This window comes from Limanda limanda, chromosome 7, assembly GCF_963576545.1.
Source record: "Limanda limanda chromosome 7, fLimLim1.1, whole genome shotgun sequence".
Classification (NCBI taxonomy): domain Eukaryota; kingdom Metazoa; phylum Chordata; class Actinopteri; order Pleuronectiformes; family Pleuronectidae; genus Limanda; species Limanda limanda.
In genome coordinates this window covers 20,354,296-20,375,306 of record NC_083642.1, presented here as the reverse complement: position 1 = coordinate 20,375,306, position 21,011 = coordinate 20,354,296, and the positions used below count along the sequence as shown (strand labels likewise).

The 21,011-nt window shown below is 41.5% G+C and overlaps 1 protein-coding gene across 2 annotated transcripts in view; it reads right to left on the bottom strand.

The window, feature by feature from the left end:
• Positions 1 to 19,874, bottom strand: part of prkar2aa (protein kinase, cAMP-dependent, regulatory, type II, alpha A) — a 41,138-nt gene extending 21,264 nt beyond the window's left edge. Inside the window, exons 1-2 of one of the 2 annotated variants that reach the window (XM_061075269.1) lie at positions 19,244 to 19,874; positions 18,111 to 18,400 (exon numbers count right to left, since the gene is read on the bottom strand). In XM_061075269.1, the coding sequence (XP_060931252.1) occupies positions 18,111 to 18,363 (253 nt within the window). In that variant the 5' untranslated portion in view covers positions 18,364 to 18,400; positions 19,244 to 19,874. The remainder of the gene's footprint in view (positions 1 to 18,110; positions 18,401 to 19,243) is intronic. The other variant, XM_061075270.1, reaches the window with a different exon arrangement.
• Between the last annotated feature and the right edge of the window lie 1,137 nt (positions 19,875 to 21,011).

The window sequence follows — 21,011 nt, the reverse complement described above, 5'->3', positions numbered from 1 at the left end:
GATAATCACAGAGGCGATGAGAGGGAGGGAGAGTGAGACCACTGAGTGAATGGGTGAATAAAGTGTTTTCCATTTATTTCTCTTACAGCCATTCTCAGTGTGTGACTCTCTGTCAACTCAGTCCATCAATACATGAGACAGTTTCTGGGAGGACGACCAAACAAAGCATGAATCTGGCCACTGCGCCTGTGAAATTTAAAACTTCAATATTTTACATTTGGCTATCTTTGCATCGACAAAGTTAGACTGCGAAGAGAACAAATGAAGAAAAAACAAAGCAGAAAAAAAAATCCAGGGACACAGTTGGTAACAATGAAATTCAACCTAACCTCGGCTGCGGAAGGAACAGTTTGCTTTCAATTGGAAGTTTTTTAGGGAAAAGACAGCTCTGTTATTTGTCCATCAACCTGTTGCTGCTCACAATTCTTGGTTTTCTTCTTACTACTCTATTTACTGAAATAGAAACATTAAAATGCAGGAACGTTTTGGATTTTAAATAGATAAGTCTGTCCATTACGTACCAGTCGACCACCATTTAGTCTTTGATCTATTTAACAGAATGCATTTTGCAGAACAATACAGTGGCAGGGTCTGGATGGTGTTCAGCCTAAAAGTCAAGTAAACTATAACTGTTGCATTAAAAGAGATTTACTGCATTTAAGGTAAGAAATAAAGCTGCTCTCTTTTACCAGTTTACCTTTGCAGCAAGGCTTCAAGTTTCATAGGAAATATTACAAAAATGCAGCCGCTCAAACATCTTGAGGCTCATCTATACTGTCATTACTAAAAAAAAAGATGCGTCCATTTAAAGCTACTGTATATAGCCGTCACTGCCAACATACTTCCATACATCTTTGCTTTGGGTCAAGAGTATCTGAAAACAACAAACCTGACGATGGTGGAGGAGGGAGTGATAAAGTACCTAGTCTTAAGATACTTGAAATTTCCTTCAATCAAAACCCAGTTTGAATAATGAATGAATGAATAATGAATGTCTGAAACAGTTAAATAAGACAGGGTTTTCCCTAGGACTATAACATTTCGGTGAAATCTACAGTGTTTCTACCCCCCCTCCCATGTTTCTCTCTTCCTCGGCAACAGCCCCCACCATCTGTTCCTCTTCTATCCACCCACACTGTCGCTCCATCTCTTTTCCTGCTTTCCCTTCAGCCTCTCTCATCACTGCTCATGGCTCTTCCTCTCTACCTCTCCTCCTCTTGAGGAGTGATTGATAACAGCAGGGTCAGATGTGGAACAGGGAGCTTCCCTCACGTGTTGCCTCTCCTCCAGAGCTCGCAGACTCGGACATCACTGTCAGTCTCTGCTGACACGCACTCACATACAAACACAATGGTTCAATCATGCACTTAATGACGCAAAGTAAAGTTGATAGAGCAAAGCTACACATACATTACAAGATACATGAGCAACCCCTCACAAATCATGGATGGAAGACACTACAGTTGCAGCTCAAAAGCAGACACAATAAAGCACATCATCAGCTTCAGTCTCCTCCTGCACACCCACGTATACACCAAATTCCCTCCAGAACCATGTCTCCAAATGCACACATGCAGCCTGTTACAGAGGAGAGGAGTTTATGGCAACCTTCCCTATACTGTATTAGACAGTAGCTGAATTTGACAAATTTAATAGAGCGGAAAACAAATAATTGTTTCAGATCTGCAGTTGTTGCCCACTTAATTGTGGCATGGCTTTCTAAGAGTGTGCATTTCTAGCAATCTTATCAGTGCTTTACCTTCTGCCAACTCGGAGCACTGTTTTTTTCATTCTAATCTGTTATCAATACATCTCTCCTCGCGCCACTCTCCTTAGTTGTTCTTTTTTGCCTTTTTTCTTCGCTTCCTAATACCTACCCAGAGGAACTAACATTAAATTGTATTCCTTAGTGTCCCTCTCCCCGGAGAAGACGTATGTAGTCTGCCTCTATAAATCTGCAGTCAATGTGAAAGGCTGATCTCAGCAACATCAACTCAAGGCTCTACACAGCTTACACTCCAATACCAGTTTCATATGGAAATCTCTTCCCAAATACGTAATATGTGCAAAAGAGAAGTTTCCAAATTTGCATAAGATATATATATATATGTGTTTTTTATACACGAGACTGCAAACAGAGTTTATATGTATTTCAATAAAGGAATTTAGGTTTAGCAAATGGATTAACTTAGCATGGGAACAAATATCACAATGGAGAACAAGCAGACAGAGAATAAATCTGCTGACAACTTTTGCGTAATTCTAAGCAAAATGTGCAGTACGAGGCAGGTATCAGGGCTGCTGACGCATCATGTCTGCTGGTTTCTGTGCGTCATACCAGACACAAATGATAAGTATTAAACAACATTTCAATTACCAAAATTGGGGCCTAACCAAATGAACAGAGCACACACTCAAAATGCAGAAGATTCCAACAGTAGTTTGGACAACATCAACAGAATTGAGTTTTGCAGGGGAATGCTCCTTTATCATGATCACAGGGAGATAATGTGTATAATTAGTACAGGCTGCTTCAAGCCAGCAGCTGTTTGTATCATATGAGAGTCAGCTGGGGAATAGTTGACATATCATTGGAGTAGACTGTTAAGAAATACTACATGTGGTTGGCAAAAGAAGAGAGAGGTTACACAGAGCAAGCTACTGAACTTTGTTTCACCAGTTCAGATCCTAAAACAAGCAGGGAAAATGTATGTGACTATTTAATAATTCAAGGTTCAGGGTGGAAGATTTAGGTGAAAGGGATCGATTGGCAGAATTTGAATAGGAAATAATCCTAGTGATGTTTTTACTAGTGCGTTTCATCTAGGTTTTCCTTAGCCTAGAAAGAGCCCTGAAGGGTTAACCCTAAACCTTCACTGGCACAGACATGGCACTCAGTAGAGCGCATAGCTCCACCATAGTTCCTTAACTTTAAAAAGTCGGACCACATTGCACACACATATTAGTCTGCTAAATACACCCTTTTTTTTCATAATGATCTATGCATTATTGTCTGGATAAATTGGTGAAAAGCTTATAAAATGCTCTCGCTCTTGCTCTGTTAAAGAAGTGATAAAGAATTCCTGGATCCGCCCCTTTATCCAGATCCGAGTTAGAGCTAAAATCAAATGAGTTCTGTCTGATATATCCCATCCTTCCAATAAGTTTTGTGGAAATAAGTTCATCAGCTTTTGAATAATCCTGCTAACAAACCGACCAACCAACAAACGGACAGGTGTGAAAACACAACCTCCTTAGTGGAAGTAGGTATAAAAGAATGGAAACAAAACCTGAAATTAAGGTAGAATCGCAGGGAAAGGCAGCAGCAATGTTTTGTGTCGTACTGACTAGTTAAGGCAGTGGTTAACTGCAATAAAGATAAAATAATGGTGGATGAATATGATATTTCACATCGCCTGTGGGCAGAATTTAGTTGATTCTGAGGTACTTTACAAATACAAATAGAGCTTTAACACCTATGACGATAAAGCAGAGCACTTTACTGAAGTACAGTCTCTCATCATGACACATTGTGTTGTGTAGAAGGCAAACAGGATGAACTGGTAGTGTCAAGTTGTCGAATAGATTTCAGGCAACAAGGTTATACGTTACACTCCCTGCCATGTGCTTTCAGATTAATTAAAATGAGTGGAGATCTCCCACTCTCTCACCGGGGAACACTCAGGCATTGGGGCATGGAAAGTAGACACAAGGAGAGCATACATATGAGTTACATTAGCAATCTTGGCGTACCAATCAACAGCTCTATGATTTACAGCAACGAGAACTTGTCTGAGAGTAGAATATATTACACAGAAGTTGTAAACAGAGATATGCTGTTGCATGATATCAGCAACACTGGATAAGGGAAAACATACAGCTAGACAGACCAATGCACAAATATGTAGCAAACAATATCTGCACTTTATATACACTTATACCACCAAAATACACAAATGCATGCCCACAAACCATACACACGAACACACTCAGGTTTCCTCAGTGACAGATTAATAGCAGGGGTGCATTATATTACTTAAACAGCAGCTTGTTGCTATAATTGACCACTTTATTGGTCATGTTTTCCATCGTCAGTTGAACATTTCCTCTCCTCCATCATGCTGCGTGTCAAACAATGCTTTGCCTACACAAACTCACATTTTACTATTACTCATTACCCTTTGTATTTCTTTTGCAGTACTTCCGCTTTGTTTGTATCTTTGTTCTTTCTGTCCACTTTCGCAACGGCTTTCTCTTTTTCTGAAACCACTGTGTACATCTGCCATCTGGTTGAGCTTCTGGTTCCTTCTCTTCATCGTTGCCACAAAAAAAAAAAAGCCTATACCACCCTTTCTCTACGTCATCAAGCTTCCTCTCTCCATTTATATTCTCACGCTCTGCACGGTTTTGGTCCCTGTTTCCCACCATGCAACTCCCTCGTCACTCTATTTACCTTTTTCCCATTATTCAACACTGTCCATTTCCCTCCCACAAAATCTGCCTCTTGTTCTCTCTCCGCCAAATAACTGTCTCACTCCCTTTCCCACTATCTCCCCCTCTCTGCTTCTATCCACAAGACTTCAGTCCTTAAAAGGAAGTGGCCCAGTCCTGCTTATAGCTGCATTGTTGTTAACCCTTTCCCAGTGTAGCCAGGTTTACTGGTGCCACTTAACCACATGAAGTTACACTTGAACAGCCATCCGTTTAGCAATGTGTATTCGTAATCATGTTCCAAACAGAGAAAGACAGAATAGCAATTAATGTAATTAATGATTCATTTGCTTTTCTACATGGCCCACATATATAAAGTAATAAAAATAAACACCAAAAAAGTACTCTAAGCATTCTACATACAATATAAAGTCACTCATTGAGGACAACTCAGCTGTGATAAATAAATTATGCTTACTTAAATTTCACCCTGTGTTATTAACAATCTGAAAAAGATGTTAACAAGCTTACAAGAGCAATAGTTATCGCACTATTAAAATAGGAAATTCCCGGGGCTTATACAGCTCACACCTTATCAATAGAGTGGCGACTGTTTTATGCACTGGTAAGTGCAGTAACATTCTTAGCAGAGGTTCTTAAATTATATTATCCAATCAAATTATATTTGTGGACCATGAGAAAGTCCTTATTTAGTGTCTTTGGAAATCCCTCCATGATCCAGGCAGTGTAAGTACTATGCTTTCCCCATTAAGTCACACACTGTTTTAAAAATACCATGGAGGGTGATATTTTTCACTGGACACCACATACATACAAATCAGCCAGCATACAGGCAAGCAATGATGAATGGAGGCAAGATGGATAGGTTACAGTGTCAACTTAATTTACAAGCGATAACTCAATCTGTTAATTCATGTCCTGACCCTTCCACTTTACTACAGAGGACACGCAGCTCTGAGAGTGAGACAAGTAGGATCACAGTTCTGCACATCATGATTAATGCCTGTTCACAAGAAAGACTGTTGATGTTCCTGGTGTAGCAAACAAATATACGAGTGTTCTTAACTGCTGAAAAAATATAAACGTCATTATGCATGATATTCTGTTTGCTGATGCAAAAAATAATGAGAGGTAACATTGTTTGCAAGACAACTCTAAACAACGCACTACTTTAGTTTGTTTATGTGTCATTTTCCCAGACTTCTTTTCACAGTGGGAGCAGTAAGATGTTCCTTATGACAATGTTGCCTCTTCTTTGTGCTTACGTCAGTGATGGTGCAGTGTAATGTGAACTTGCTTGGGGGGGGAGCTACAGACACAAAATGTGGAAAATACCCCATATTTTTAGCACTATAATAGGAGTCTGATATGCGTTTCAACCAACCTTGATGGCCTTACCATATTTACTCAGGTTCCACCATGTTATCAGTGATGGCCTGTATGATTATAAACCTGCAGAACCTGAGGGCTGTTACCCGGCGCCTGTAGAATGTGACACTGCAGAATGTGGATGACAGGATTCCTCTCTGACCTTATCAAGCACTGAGTTTATGAACCAAGCTGCTGCAGGTTTCCTGAAACATTTACACCATCAAAATCAAGCATTTTTTGCCAGCCTCAGGAGCTTGTTTCATTAAAAGATATGAGGGAGAGGTAGGCTTGTAATTATTTTGGGGGTCTTAACACACAGTTTGGGAGATGAGACCTTTGAGACATTACAAGGAGCAGTATTGTATGTATTATAATATTATAGTTGGCAAATCTTGTCTGTAGCAAAGGCAAGCGAAAAGAGAAATAATGACAATGACTCAGGCCTAAACGTCATGGGTGGAAAGCATCAGCCGGCCACATGACAAGTACAGAAATATGTTTTCATTTCCACAGAATGATGGTCGGTAACTCAGTATATTCATTTTGGCTTCCCACAACCCAATCACAGCAAAATATGTGGCCTCAAGAAGACCTGAGTGTTGGTAAAATGTTCAACTGTAGAAAAACACTACTGGCAAACTTGCACTTGCATTGAATCTGACTACTAATGCAGCCATAAACAGACAAAGTAAGTCAGACGCTCAACTCTAGTGAACAGTTAAATGCGTTTCATGTTACATTTCCAGTAACACCGGCTGGTAGGGGAAGGAATGCAGAACTTTTCTCTATTAATCTACTGTATCTCTCCAAAATCGACTCTCTTTCCCTCCTGCAAAACTTGATTCCTTTTCCGACAAACAGTAAAAAGTGCAGTTGACCTTTAGGAAGATAAAACATATGAGGGTTTCACAAACATTATCACTGCAATACAACGACAGTGATTTGAAGGGGCTTTGAACTACTACTGACCTCCAGACTTCCTTTATCGCAGTCATGACTATACAAGGCCAATGCCTATCACTGTCACTTCTAGAAGCCATTGGCTGAGAGCAATTTCGAGGCCAATGGTTTCTACGGTGACCATGAATGTGATTGTGTTGGGCACCATATTAAACACACAAATGGCACAGTCTGAAAATTAACACAGGCTCAATCTTTTTGGTAAATGCCACTTTTATAGCCTCTTCGCTGCAGGGTTAATTTGTAAAAAGAGGATTTGGGACCCATCGGTTAACAGTGACCATATTCACTGCTTTGTAGAGTAAAAGAGAAATAGTACAACCTCTAATTGCCTACAAAGAGGACATTGTATTTTCAGTCATGTTTGTTTGTGTGTAAATGGGAGGCAGGATATAGGTTTCAAGGATTTTCCATATGACCTCAATCATGTGTACAAATGTGTGTGTGTGTAAATCAACCATCTTATATATGGAGCAACAAAGAGATTGCAGAAATTGCTTGGAATTAATAAATATAAACTATTTTCACATGTGGGATCTACTGTTCAGTTCACGAGTCAGAATGATGTGAGGCAGGGTGTGATACAACCACCAGCTACACGCTGGTCTTTTGTCTGATCAGCTGTCTGCTCTAACAGCCAATTTGGCAGGAAACCAACCATCATCCTTTTCTCAAAAGGCATACTAGCTGGAGTTTGGCAAACTCAGTGTTCACTCCCTGCAGTCATAGGTGAATATTGCCGTTCATTTATCAACCTGTTCTGAGATTACAGTGAACACGTGGGCTCATATGGCGCAGCTAATTAATCTGCAAGTCCCCTGTTATACTGAGTTAGGCAAACATTTCTGTATATTCTTGTAATGGAATCCATATATACAAATAGCTGTCGTAGTCTGTTCCGACCAACTTGAACACCCATACTTAGAGAGTTTATCTGCTAGAAGCAGGTCATTGTCCCCCTAATTCAACCCATCTCACCATCCTTACCCATTCTGTAGGGCTGTGATTCCGTGTGCTGCACAAGTCTGAGTTTCTAGGAAGCTCAATAAGTTTTGGATTGGAATTAATCAAAAACATTTCTCTTTACTCAGAAATCCTCTGCAGCATGATCACATCTTTGCTGAGCAGCTATTAAAGAGGTCATGGATAACCTCAGCTGGCCAGAGCAACTGGCTCACTTGCTTGATTGTTGGTGCTTCAGGTTTGACAAAGTACCAAACAACCTTTGCATCTGATGCCTGTCTCTCATGTATCTATCTAATACTCCATGATATAAACAGGTGGATATCAGGGCAGGTAATGAACGACTCCATTATTCCTACACACAATACTTTTCAGAATACCTCTAAATTAAAACTACACCATGTTTGGCTGGCCAAAAGATATAACTACATTTTGCTGCGGATTATTGTTGGTTCTAACACACTAGTTTCCCTCTCCCTCATTCATTCTCTTCTTCTCATTCATGGTATTTCTCTACATTTCTCCACTTGCTAATTCTCACTTTCTTATCGTGCCAAAGAGGGCTCTGCTAAACCCGCCCTAATAACCCCTCTCCCTTTAAGCCATCTTGTCTAATGAGATTGGGCCTGCATATTGAAACCAACACAAGCAGAGCGAGAGAGAAAGGGGGATTGAGGGAATGAGACAGTAGGTTCAGAAGAAATAGGATGAAAGAGCCATGGATTTACATAATACGGCCGAGTGGCAGACAGATATGTGAAAGATGTGGTCTTCAGTGCACTAGAACAGACTGTTTATATACTTATATACACATACACTGCTCAAAAACAGATGGGGACATTTAATAATAAGAGGAAAATCAGGGAAATTGAAACTCCAGGACAACAGAAGGGAAATCCAAAGTATGGGATGCATATTTTATCATTTATATAAAATAAAATGTCATTTATATCGTTTAAAGTCATTTTTCAGAGTGTTTCCTGGCGCAATTCGCAGTTACAAAGTGTTTTTTTGGAGAGAAATACTGAATAAATGCATCATGTTTTCAATCTCAAAAGTAATCGTTTGAATAATCGTGATTTCAATATTGTCCAAAATAATCGTGATCATGATTTTTTCCATAATCGACACAGCAGGAGGACCGCTATCTGCTCCACAGGAGTGGTAATGCCAGAGCCATACAAAACGACCTCCAGCAGGCTACAGGTGTGCATGTTTCTGACCAATCTGTCAGAAACAGACTCCATGAGGCCCAACAACCTCTAGTGGGACCAGTGCTCACAGACCTGGGATCACCGGAGGACTAACTACCACATTCCACCACTAGTCCAGTTATTCCTTCTATCATTGTCTCTGTTTTGGTTTCCTCTCTTTCATTGTCTCTTTATCCCAACTATGTTTCTATCCAAGGCGCTTCTCATTTCATCTCTTTACTACCTTCTTCACTCCTGAGAGAAGCCTCAATACATGGGCTTACTTTAAGTGAGAGTATTGCAGGAGTAAATTATTAATCCAATATTAGTTTTACTATGAATATTTGGTTTTGTCTCCTACAAATGCATATTTAAATTAAAAAAAACATCTTATATTTCCTGTCTTTTTGCCCTTGACCCTTCAATCACCCCAGCTCCCTCAGCCTCCATTAAAAAAACATAAATGCCACTTTTATTTCATTCCCCCCTCTTGCTCAATCTATACAGAGGGGGAACAGGGGGTCAGTTAGGGTCCACGGCCATTGAGTGTTTCTTTTCAAACATTACCAACTTGTACGAGGCTTTGCTTCCTAGTTTGAGGACATAAACATCATAAGTTGCAGATCTCCTCAAGAAAGTAGTATTAAAAGCATATTTTCTTTACAATCCTGGAGTCTCCTAAAACAACAGGAGCTCTGATCCCTAACATTTTTCTAAGTTAATCAGTTAATATTTTACTTGGAAAGAAATTTAAAAAATGTAAGAAATACAGAGATTATAGTTGTCTCCATGATTTCAATACATTGATTGTAGTCCTTTTCCTTGTTGCTGACAACTCGCCATGCCGTTAGAGGTGAGGGATAACTTGTATGGCTTGAAAATTTAAAATAACACCGGTGTGTAACACTAACAACATAATTGTTTTAAATTAATGTATGTCTGTCACTTTTGAGAAATTCTGGCAAGGCAGTGGTCAAACTCAGACAACATTAGGACCTAAAGAGAGATTCTGTACTGGAGCCAAAGGGCATGTGAACTCCAAACGGGAGCCTTAGAGGAAGATATACAACCACTGCTAAAGGCCTGCCAACCCCCTCCATTTCCTCATTTTTTCCAGTGCCACTAAAGATGGCTTGCGGAAAGGGAATGAGGAAGCACCAAAGTTCAAACGATGTTTATCAGTAAATGCAAGCAGACCAGGTTGGAACGCAGTCTGTTCTGCAACAGCCAGATTTTTCTCTTCTCCTCCTCATGATGGGATTTGTTATTCTGCTGCATATTTCAACTTGTTCTTTCTGTATTCCTCCAAAGGAGGACCAGCTTTGCAGTATATATATAATACGATCCCAAAGAAAAATAAACGAATATTCTGCTCTGTGCTTTTGTCAAACACAAAAATGTCATTGTGGATGCACAGCACGTCACCAAACATGGAGATAAGATAAAGATAACACAGAATTAGTTTAACCCATTAAGTCAAGAAGCAATGTATGCGTATCAATTTAAGACCGGTTACAATGTTTGTGTGCTTCTCCCTTTAGAGCCGGATGCAAAACAAACACATTATGTGTGATGTCATTCTTATGGCATGTGACCTATGAATTGAATCATGAATTTCAGAAATACACGAGGAAATACAACCGGGATCAATAAATTATTATTTGTGTTTACGGATATACAGTGTGGTCAATAAGTCAGAGTCCATGAGTGAATTTGAAAATGTCTTTATAAGAAGGTACATAAGAGTTCTCTACCCCCTCTGTGCTGAGCGTCTAAAGTGTGTCTTAGTGATTTGAACTGTGCCTAACAATTGACAAATACACTTCCTTAAAAGCAATGGTATCTAACCTACTATATACACTTGTCTCTAGTCATCAGTGTTAATATTTCTAACATAGTCCTTATTTTAATAACCTGATATAAACAAAGAAAGGGATATGAACACCAGTTACCCATAGATCTAAAAATCATGTTCATGAAGAAGGGATGTAGAAAACTACATCAAAAAAGATAAAGAAGCAGACGGAGAAATGGATACACAGAAAGGTAGAGCGATAAGGTTACAGAGAGATTAAAAATAAAGACACTAAAAAAGATCAGAAAGGCAAGTCAGTGGGCAGGCACACAAACCAGAAGACTTGCTTTCAAAGCAATGACGTAAAAATAGAAGACAAACAAGACAGTTAAATAGGGAGGGTGAGCTATAGGCAAAGAAAAGCCGACATACTAGTAGCTTGGTAAACAGAGGAAAACAATATGTGGAAAAGAGGCACATGAACGCCATGAGAGCAAGACAGAGAACAATCCCTGTTAACAAATACACAGGTAAGAGAGGCAGCTGGGCCAAGAGCCAAAATGAGCTGCATAAACTTTGACGTTACTGTTTGTGGTAAATATAAATACAGGCAGGAAGAAAGAGACAGACAGGACCTGAAGAGACGAGTGAGGAAGAGAGACGGTCACTGTGTTAAAAAGCAGTCAGACAGCCAGACTGAGTAGTGTGAGCCGTCTGAAGGCTTCTCCACTAAGCGCTGTCAGTCAGCCGGGCCAGCAGGTCTCTGTTAGGATGCTAGACTACATTAGATTTGCCTGTAAGCTAAAAGCACACAGCAGCCTGCTAATCAGGTCACCTGTTGCACAACACTGCCCTATGACCAAACACACACACACACACACCTATACAGACATACAAATGTCCACACTCTGTCATGGTTTTTCCTTTTCAATCACTCATACAAATGTACACACATGCTTACATAGTGTTATGTCTGCCTGACCACAGTGGACATTCATTTGACTTTCATTAATGTCCCGGAGACTAACTATGACCAAAACTACTTGCCTCTGAAACCTCACCCGAACCTTAACCAAAACCTAAACTTAACAAAGAAGTGAAAGAGCGTCTTCAGTGAAAATCCAATAACTTAAATTAAGTGGCCTGAATTACCTAGAACACCCACACACAGCCCCTTCATTAAAATGAATATGTACAGCTCTGGGTATTACACTACTTGCAGGTGGCAACTATATGATACAGTGCCTTAAATCACTACTTTACTAGAAAAGTAATGGGGAAATCAGCAGTAGGGAATAAAGGGCAGAGAAACAATGACAGGAGGTGGGAGAGCAGGGGAGGAAACAGAAAGAAGTCAGAGGGGCAGAATTTCAGCGTGCTGCTGCGTGTGATCATACCCCGAGCTACATTAACCCCAGGCCTCAACAAGAACCAAGCATGCAAGAGGCATTTCATCTGCTCAACACACTCACATTATCATCTTTTTTTAACATTCAGAGGCTTGCTGGCACATACAGTCTGCATGGACTCAAAAACTTTGGGTCGGGAGCAGACCCTTACAAACAGGGACATTTACTGTCACCACACGGACCCTTTCAACCATGTGGATGCGGACACTGAATAAATCCTCGGTGTAAAGTTGCAGAGACAGATGGTTCCGTTTAGTCTTATTGGTACATAAATCAATTTTCAGAGAATTTTAATTAAACAAAGTGAATATTGTTTATGTATCGTCACAATTTGAAAACTCCAGGACTTGTCGCAGTCCACTCCGAATGGTTTCCATTTCCTATGTCCATTTGCAAGGATAAAGTCAGCGTTGTTGTATTCATTAAGCAGTGGGACGGCCGTATGTCATTTTTTATGAACAGAGCAACTTCAGTCCATAATGAAAATCTGCACTTGATGCTGCAAGTGGGCTTCTGCAACAGAAGGATACCATGCGGCTGTTGATGTTACAACTCTTCCCAATACTTTGACCAGTGCTTTAAAATATTCAACACAACACATGGAAGGATTTTGAAAATACTGAGTAGTGTTTTTAAGAGGAACGGGGGAAAAAATCAACAGGTTTGCGGACATTTCCCATAATCAAAAACTATAATAAAAAAACTGCACTGAGCAAGATGAATTAAACTAAACTTTAAGTCTGCTGTATTTTCAGATGACTGTCTTTTAAAGTGTTGTTCTGTTGAGATTTAGCATTGGCTGGTTTTTCCCCTCTCAGCCTTTTTAGCCTATGTCATCTGCTTTATCTCTTCTGCCTTTTTACAAAAACACATTTAATCTATTTCTATTATCATCTCTGGGACTGATCTGTCCCTCGATCCATCTTTTAATAAAAGGCCCCACTCACTTTAGTCACAGATGGGTCTATTCATCCCCTTCTGTTTCTCTCAGTTTGACACTATACAGACTCAAAAGGGAAACAACATGCAGATATTAGGAGGACCTCCTTTGTATTGCCTTAAAAACTGAACTGAGAACAATGGAGGTCTACATATTTCACATGGATTCACCAGGTAAATCGATTTAAAGACAGGGGGTAATCTTTCTAGGAAGCACTCTGGTTTAGTCCAACTAAATTTCTTCAAAAAAGTCCACGCTTTAGTATTCTAGTCCCAGCATAACATATCAGCAGTGAATTATTTCAAATCGGCAATCTACCATTTCGTTCGACAAACTCAGGCTCAACAAAGAAAGGGTTACTCAAAAAGCGTTTGCATATCATCACCAGATAAGATGGAGGTACAACAGTTTGTATTCAAAACAATATCTGCTTTGGTTAAGCAGCTCTGCAGGCCCATGTGGTGATGCTACTGTTGTTTTGGGCTGCAAGAGTCGGGACAACAATGGAAATGTAAAATAGGATGTCATGTTTTGGGAATACATTACCAGCGATCTAGTTCATTTACATTTTAAGTGTTTAGCCGGCACACTCATACACAGTCATTTCCTGCAGAAAATAAAAGGTTAAGAGCACAGTGGTGAATCATCATACCTCTAAACAGCCTTATAAAAGAAAAAAAATGTCAGGCATATTTGAATACAACAGATACAGATCATGTTCATGTTACACAACTGGCATTTCACCGTGAGGCTATCTAGACTTTTTTTTCAGCCACTATGAGGGGTACTCAAAAACGACCTCTCTATTACAGAGAGCTGTTCTATCTCATTTCAGCTCAATATAAATCTCACAATGACAATATTTCTTAATTAAGGGGTCAACACCCAAAATGAGTCATTGCTTTCGTTCCAGTTGGTCACCACTTGAAAGAAGCAGTCACATGTTTCAGTCAGCTGTGCTCTAAATGTGAGAAGATGACTTTTCCCCTTAAGCTGAACTTTTGTCCAAACCCCTGATGAGACGCTTATGATCTACTGTGATGGAAATTTGACACTACCGAACTATGTACTTTTGATGGTAACAACCAAATAACATCTGTACTTAAGAGTACCGATTCACATCAAATCAAAATGTGGCAAATTTTGACACCTTGATTAGGACTCGGCGATATGGCCAAAAACAAATATTGTAATATTTTAAGGCTACATCACGATGCACAATATATATATAGATATTTTGAAATCTCGTTTAAATCCCTGTACAAATTCATTCATTCATAAAAGTCCACAGGAAGTGCCGTAGCAAGCGGACAATATAGTTTCCGACAGTCCCTGAATACACCTCATCAGAAGAAATCAGCGAACATTTTGGCTTACACATGGTGCAAATGACTTGTTTCAAGTCGAATATAAATTTTGGGGCTTCTGATCATTGAGCAGCTTTGGATCATAGAGGAAACTCTGTGTTTTCGATGTTTGTTTCCACTGTTCTTCAACAAATTCACTGACCAGCTGCTTCACGTGAACGCACCTAGCATCTCACAACACACACACACACACACACACAAACACATAAACAAGCGTCCGCTCTGGCTGAAGTGAATGCCGTTAACATTCATCATTTGTAAACTGATTCGTTCAGTTCAGCATTCACAAAAAATATGAACAAACTGTCATTAACATTCTCTGAACTCTCTCTCACTTTCGCTCTCATGCTCTCTGAGTCTATTCCCTCCGATACAAAAAGTTCACTCCCCCGCCCATCTGGATGGAAGCAGTCTGCTGTGAGAGGGGTATGAGAAGAGAGAAGCGAGACTTAAAGAGAATGTCATGCTGCCTAAAACATTCACATGACAATCTATACTCGATGGTCGAGATATAGTCATTTATACATCGCACAAGACATTCGATATCCATTCAGATAAGACAGTAGGCTCATCCTTTGAATATCAATATATCACCCACCCCTTCCTTAAAGCATAGCTGTATCTGGGCGAGAGAGAGACAGAGTACAGAATGAAAGAGAACAAGCACGATTGACGCGACTACGTCATCTCCAATGCACCTTGTTCCAAGTTACAGTAGGTCAAGGCCATTGTGAGCTGAAGGTAGTCTCAGCTGTGATTACAATTTTCAAAGTTGACACAGAAATACGTCTAACCTGAGGAGACACATGGTAAAAATCCAGATCTAAGCTGATGAGTGAACCAATTTTGACAACCAGGAAAAAAAAAGTCACTTGCAATTGCCAGAGCTCACATCAGTATGCCTGCAGCAAGCACTGAAGAAAGTGGACACTGTGGGCAGCAAAGTCAAGTGAGGAATCACTAAAACCTGAATTGACATCTTCAGGTAATTAATTAGCTTGTTGGACTAAGGTGATGTTGTAGATAACTAGATTTTTCATTGCCTTCGTTGACATTAGCTTAGCATTTTAAGTAGTGTTAGCCAACACTGAGCCTGCATGCTGCTGCATTTAGTATGCTAAATCAGTGTAGGAAATATTACAAACTTTACAACAAAACCAATATATAAATTACAAACTAGTGATGGGGAAATAGTATCGTATGCACTATGCAACACCTGCAGTAGGGATGAAAACCACAACAAAACAGAAAATGCAAATTGCAAAATGCCGATAAAAGATAAGAGTTCCGCAAACTGATACTATATGGGATAAAATTGTTTTTTTGATTGGATATTTAACAGTACATATGACAAAAAATAACACCAGAGAAAGAAAAGTCATGATATCCATCACTGACTGGACATTGTGATTACAAGGTCACCTTCTCAAAACCTTCAGCCAACAGAAACTGGAAATAACTTTACCATTAACATTAGAGCCTTTACCATTCAAGGTACTAACACTGTAACTATCATTTTATTGTCAGAAGACAGTTCTGTATACCAATGTTTGCGATTGGGTATGAGTTACCTAAGAACTAAGAAACACCATGGCTGTTCTGCACTCCCAAGTAAAGAAAGTTATTTTGGTATTTTTTGCACAAGATCAAACCACTTTGGCGCATCGGCAGTTGAACTGGTGGCTTTATAGCATCTTTATACCTATAGGCTACAAGAGTAGTTAGGCAAGAGCACATGATGTCTTTCACTATACAGGACTGTATTCTTCCCATTACAAACTAATGCCTCAGGGCAGTCAACACAAGCCTGGCTGTATAATCCAATGTCATGGATGTCATGTGCGTGACCCACAGCATCCAGGCGAAAGTTGCTTCCTGGAGTGAAACAGTATCAGCTACCTTTCCCTTTATTGCCACCTTGAATAAGCCATAGAAATACTCAACTGATCACTTATCAGAATGTACTTGGAAGAATTGCTTCATGCTGTTACCTGGCTGGAATTTGAACGGGTGTGAAATCCAAGTCATAGCACATCTGTTTGCTTTCACAAACATGCCCGTACACATGCAGCAATAATGTGCACAAAGTACTCAGACACACACAGAGGTAATGTGTATGTGCACATACACACAGATCCCTCAGCTGAGGTCACAGATGTTTTTAAGGGAGCCAAACCCCACTTGTATGAGCATAGAACCCGAAACTGTAATCTCCCATTTACCCTGAGCCAGCTTGTAACAACCAACAAGGCTGGCCAATATTGCTTTCAGCAGAGATGGATATTTGCATATGGGGCATGATGAATATAGTTAACCTATAATTGATAAAGAGCTAAACTAGAACTAAAGCTTCAAACAAATACAACCCTGGACTATTCCAAACACCGACAGGAGACACATTGTGGAGTCGTAATCATCACTTATGCATTTGAATTATGTTGCTTGACAAAAAGCATTGTGATATTCTTTCACTAGCTTAAAAATGTTACTTACAGTTTTAAAACATACACCTGTGACTCTTTCAGGGATCATCACAGAGGAACAACTCATTGAGAAAACACAGAACCCCATTCATAGGGTAAAAGCCCCTGGCTCCACAGCACACTATGTAGGACATGCTGTTCTCAGTAGCACAGAGGAAGCTGAGCCCAGCTTAAATCTTCTGTCAGTCTATCGAAGACTGAGGCATCTGCACAAAGTAAGATACCCTGTTCAACCTTGATTGTTACATTAAATCGTGCAGAGTGTGTGAACGGCTAAATTTTACATAAAAATAAACTGTTGCTAAAGAACAATCACAAATTCATTCATTCATTGAGAAAATACTTTTTAAAAAGTCCGGCTCTATTTGTACAACTGAGTCGAGTTCAGTTTCCTTTCATGGGTTTAACTTTCAGAACACGTTCCTTTAATGTGATACAAGTGGTTAGGACAGGGTGTTTGATGGTAGTCATTGAAAATTTGGATGCGCAGCCAAGATTTTCTTCAAAACATTCAAATCAGAGTCTAACTGCAAGTGGCATTAGTTATTTTTCAATGTTTGCTCCTGTTCAATACATCTTTCTAATTAAAGCTAAGAAAATAAAAGAGTGGGATGCAAATTGCTTTGTCAGAGCATAATTTCCACTTGCAGGAATAATATATTTTTGTAGTTCCTGAAATATTTAGAAAAGTATAATTGATGAATTCAGACATTTATTTAACTGCAAAAAAATGCGTTCAGATCCTGAGAGTCGAACAGAAAATAAGAATGGAGAGGCCACAGGTTAGAGTGTGAGGGTTGCCTTGTGGAACTTCCTACTTAATGGAATTTTTTGAGCGCAAATATATGTTTGTGAATGTGATGAGCATCACACACACACACACACACACACACACACACACACACACACACACACACACACACACACACACACACACACACACACACACACACACACACACACACACACACACACACACACAAAATCTCTCTCTGAAGAAGTGATGAGATTTATTCTGATAACATCAATGTTTCAGGACTCATCTTCACTTTCTTTATTTCCCTGTCCAGCCCATTCCCACACCCCCACTCTGTCTTTATGCTCGCTCTCATTCTGTCCAGCATCACACACAGACATCCAACACAACTATAATCATAACAACCAAACATCTACTTACGCTCAAAGTCAGAGTCATCATCATCATCATCATCATCTTCTCCGTTGGACTCCGTTTGCATTGGCTCCCCATCAAACATCACTCCTTTCCCCGTTTTGGCGACAGCACTGGCCCCATCCTGACTTCTGGAGTCTCGCAAGCGGGTGAAGTACTGTACTGCAAACTCCACCAGGTCTGACGGCCTTTGTCGCAGCACCTCCACGGTGTAGCCCTGCAGCAGTTCTGTCAACCCCACCGGTATCTCAATACTCATGGCTGTGTGTGGCTCGGTGGCGGTGTTCGCCTTCTATCTACAGAAGGAGAGAAAGGTGTCAGAGTTTGTTTTGGTACATAGACATTCTTGTGCCTTTGGTACAGGGCTGTGGGGTGATAATGAACTGCCGGCTTGTTAACTTGAAAGAAAACTGACTGTGCCAGAACACGGTGTGCCGGTGTGTGACCTGTGGATGTTCAGTGACTGGAAACAGCTTTGAATGACCCGCGGCATGAAGTGGGAGAGCCCGGTGAACAAAAGGACTGAGCATCAAGTTTGACACTGCCATCTATAAGCAGGGTAGTGGGATGCACTACATGAAGTGTTGCTGTGTCACTGAGCGGCCACTTTATCTCAGCTTGAGCCAAGGAACACACAGTCCCCACGACTGCACAGGGCAGATAGGAGCCTCACATGTTCTGTGGGCACCACAGATAACTCTAGGCATTCCTCGTAACATCGCTACTTGGCATCGCCTGATACTGAGCTGTCAACTTGGGTGGGTGGGTGGCCGGTTGGCGCTAGCTAGCAAAGCGGCTAATTAGCTAATACGCCTGTCAACCGGCCGCTTGCCGATGCACAGATAGGTGAGCTGAGCAATTGGCCGAATTGACTAATCTCACACAACCTTGGCTGGAGAATAATGGCTGCAGCAGTCACAGTCCCCACTCGTCCACCCACCAGGCATTAGCCACCTTAGCCTAGCTAGTGTGCCCCCGTCAAGAAAAGCCTGAACCGTTAGCTCGCCGGATGGTCTGACGCACCGGCCGCGGGAGCTAAGCCCCGGATCAAGGGCTTCCAGGGGAATCATAGCAAGCTGTACGTGACCTGTAAGCCGTGTGGCATGCGAGCCTAAGGTCGCTAGCAGGGCGTCACTTACGTGCACTGGTTCTGTCTCCCCGGCTCAACTGGCCAGTCCCCTCCTGCTCGGTGTCTTCCTTGTTGTCCCTTATCTCGCCGCTTCTTCCCAGCCAGTCTCTTTGCCAGTGTAGCCACCGTCTCCCTCCACGGAACAGACCACTCGTTCAACCGGGAGCCGACAGTTTCCACGTCGGCGTCGTCTGGGTCAACCCGTGTTTTTCTTATTCCTGCCGACCAGCTGTACACCGATGCTGACTAAGTTAAGAGGAGGTGGTGGGGGGGGGACGCACTCGACTTCACCGCCGCAGCCTCTTACGACGTCCACGCACACTCGGTGAGGGTGGGACTAGCTGTGGCTGTAGAGGGGGCGGGGGGAAGCGGGCTAGCTCTCGGGCTAACTGGGCGACCTGCTCAGGGCTTCTTCTTACCGGCTGCCGGGCGACTCTCCTAGTGATGACGACACGCGTAAATCCCGCAGCTGCTGCCGGATGACGAATCCCGAGGTCGGAGGGAACAGCGCTGCGCCACGACGTGTCCGGCTCTTCCAGCGGCGGGTTCAGCGAGGGGGGGAGCCCGGGAAGAGCGATGGGGAGACACGCTTCCTCCTCCAGACGACACACACACACACACACACAACAGCTCCACTGGTAGTTCACCGCTGGCACTGGAGAGCGTGAGGAGGCGTGGCCGGGGAGCAGCCAGCGCTTGACATTGATCGACGGGAAGCGCATGCCAAGCAGAGCAGAGGTTGGGAATGTCCCAGCCAATCAGGGGCGGGTATGCAAGTAGAGGCGGGAACAAAGGCAGGACCTTATTAGTCCAGCCAGAAAAGAACCACACCCACAGAAGTGTCAGTGTGATGGGAGATCTCTTAAAACAGGCTAATTTAAATCGTATTATAAAAATATATAGAAGAGGTCCAGCTCTGTTATTCACACCTTGACTTTGTTCAGAATTTTTATATTGTATTTATTTATTTGATTACATTTGACATATTATCTCTATTCTATACTAATTCGACGTTTCCCCTGCGTTTATACTGCACGTTTATTCATTATTACTTTTACAGATGCCTATTTTGTTGACTGTCTTCTTTGCTGCTGCAGCACAGCCCATGTCCCCATTGTGAGACTAATAAAGGATTATCTAACCTTATGTTAAAACTATGTGCTGCGCCTTGAAATCAAAAGCTTAATTGTGTTGTCGTACTTGTGTCAGACTGGTAACATCACACACCTTTGTACAGCTGCAGCCCTTCAACGGAAGGCCTCTTTCGTAACATCTAAAATCTCTGGAATTTCCCCCTGGCCCATTTCCCTTCCTTTCTTTCTCCTTTCACTCACTCACTCTCTTCCCTAACCCAACATCCTTCTATGCTTCCGTCATTCAGTCCTTCCTTCCTGACAGTCAAGTCTCTTCACGGGGCCGTTCAGATAAGACAAGCAAGCTCATCCTTTGAATATCAAATCTTTTCCTGAATCATCTAAGTAAATCAGTGAGTTGTTTCCTGTCCGTTTTTGCCCATGCAGTGTCAGTGCCTTCTGACAAATGGTTCCTGTTCCCCCCTCCATCCTCCGGCTCTTGTTTACTTTGTGTGAATCCAGACCCACACTCAGTTCTCCCCTACAGAGAGGATCCAGTTGACGTGTGACAGGCTCACCCAGGGTGGATCTATATGCACCCGGTCCGATAGTTTGCTAAGCACCACCACAGTCCACGTAGCATCTCCTTTCTTCCATTTCCATTCCTCAGCTGTCGCAGAGGTAAAGCCGTTGCCATGGCCACAG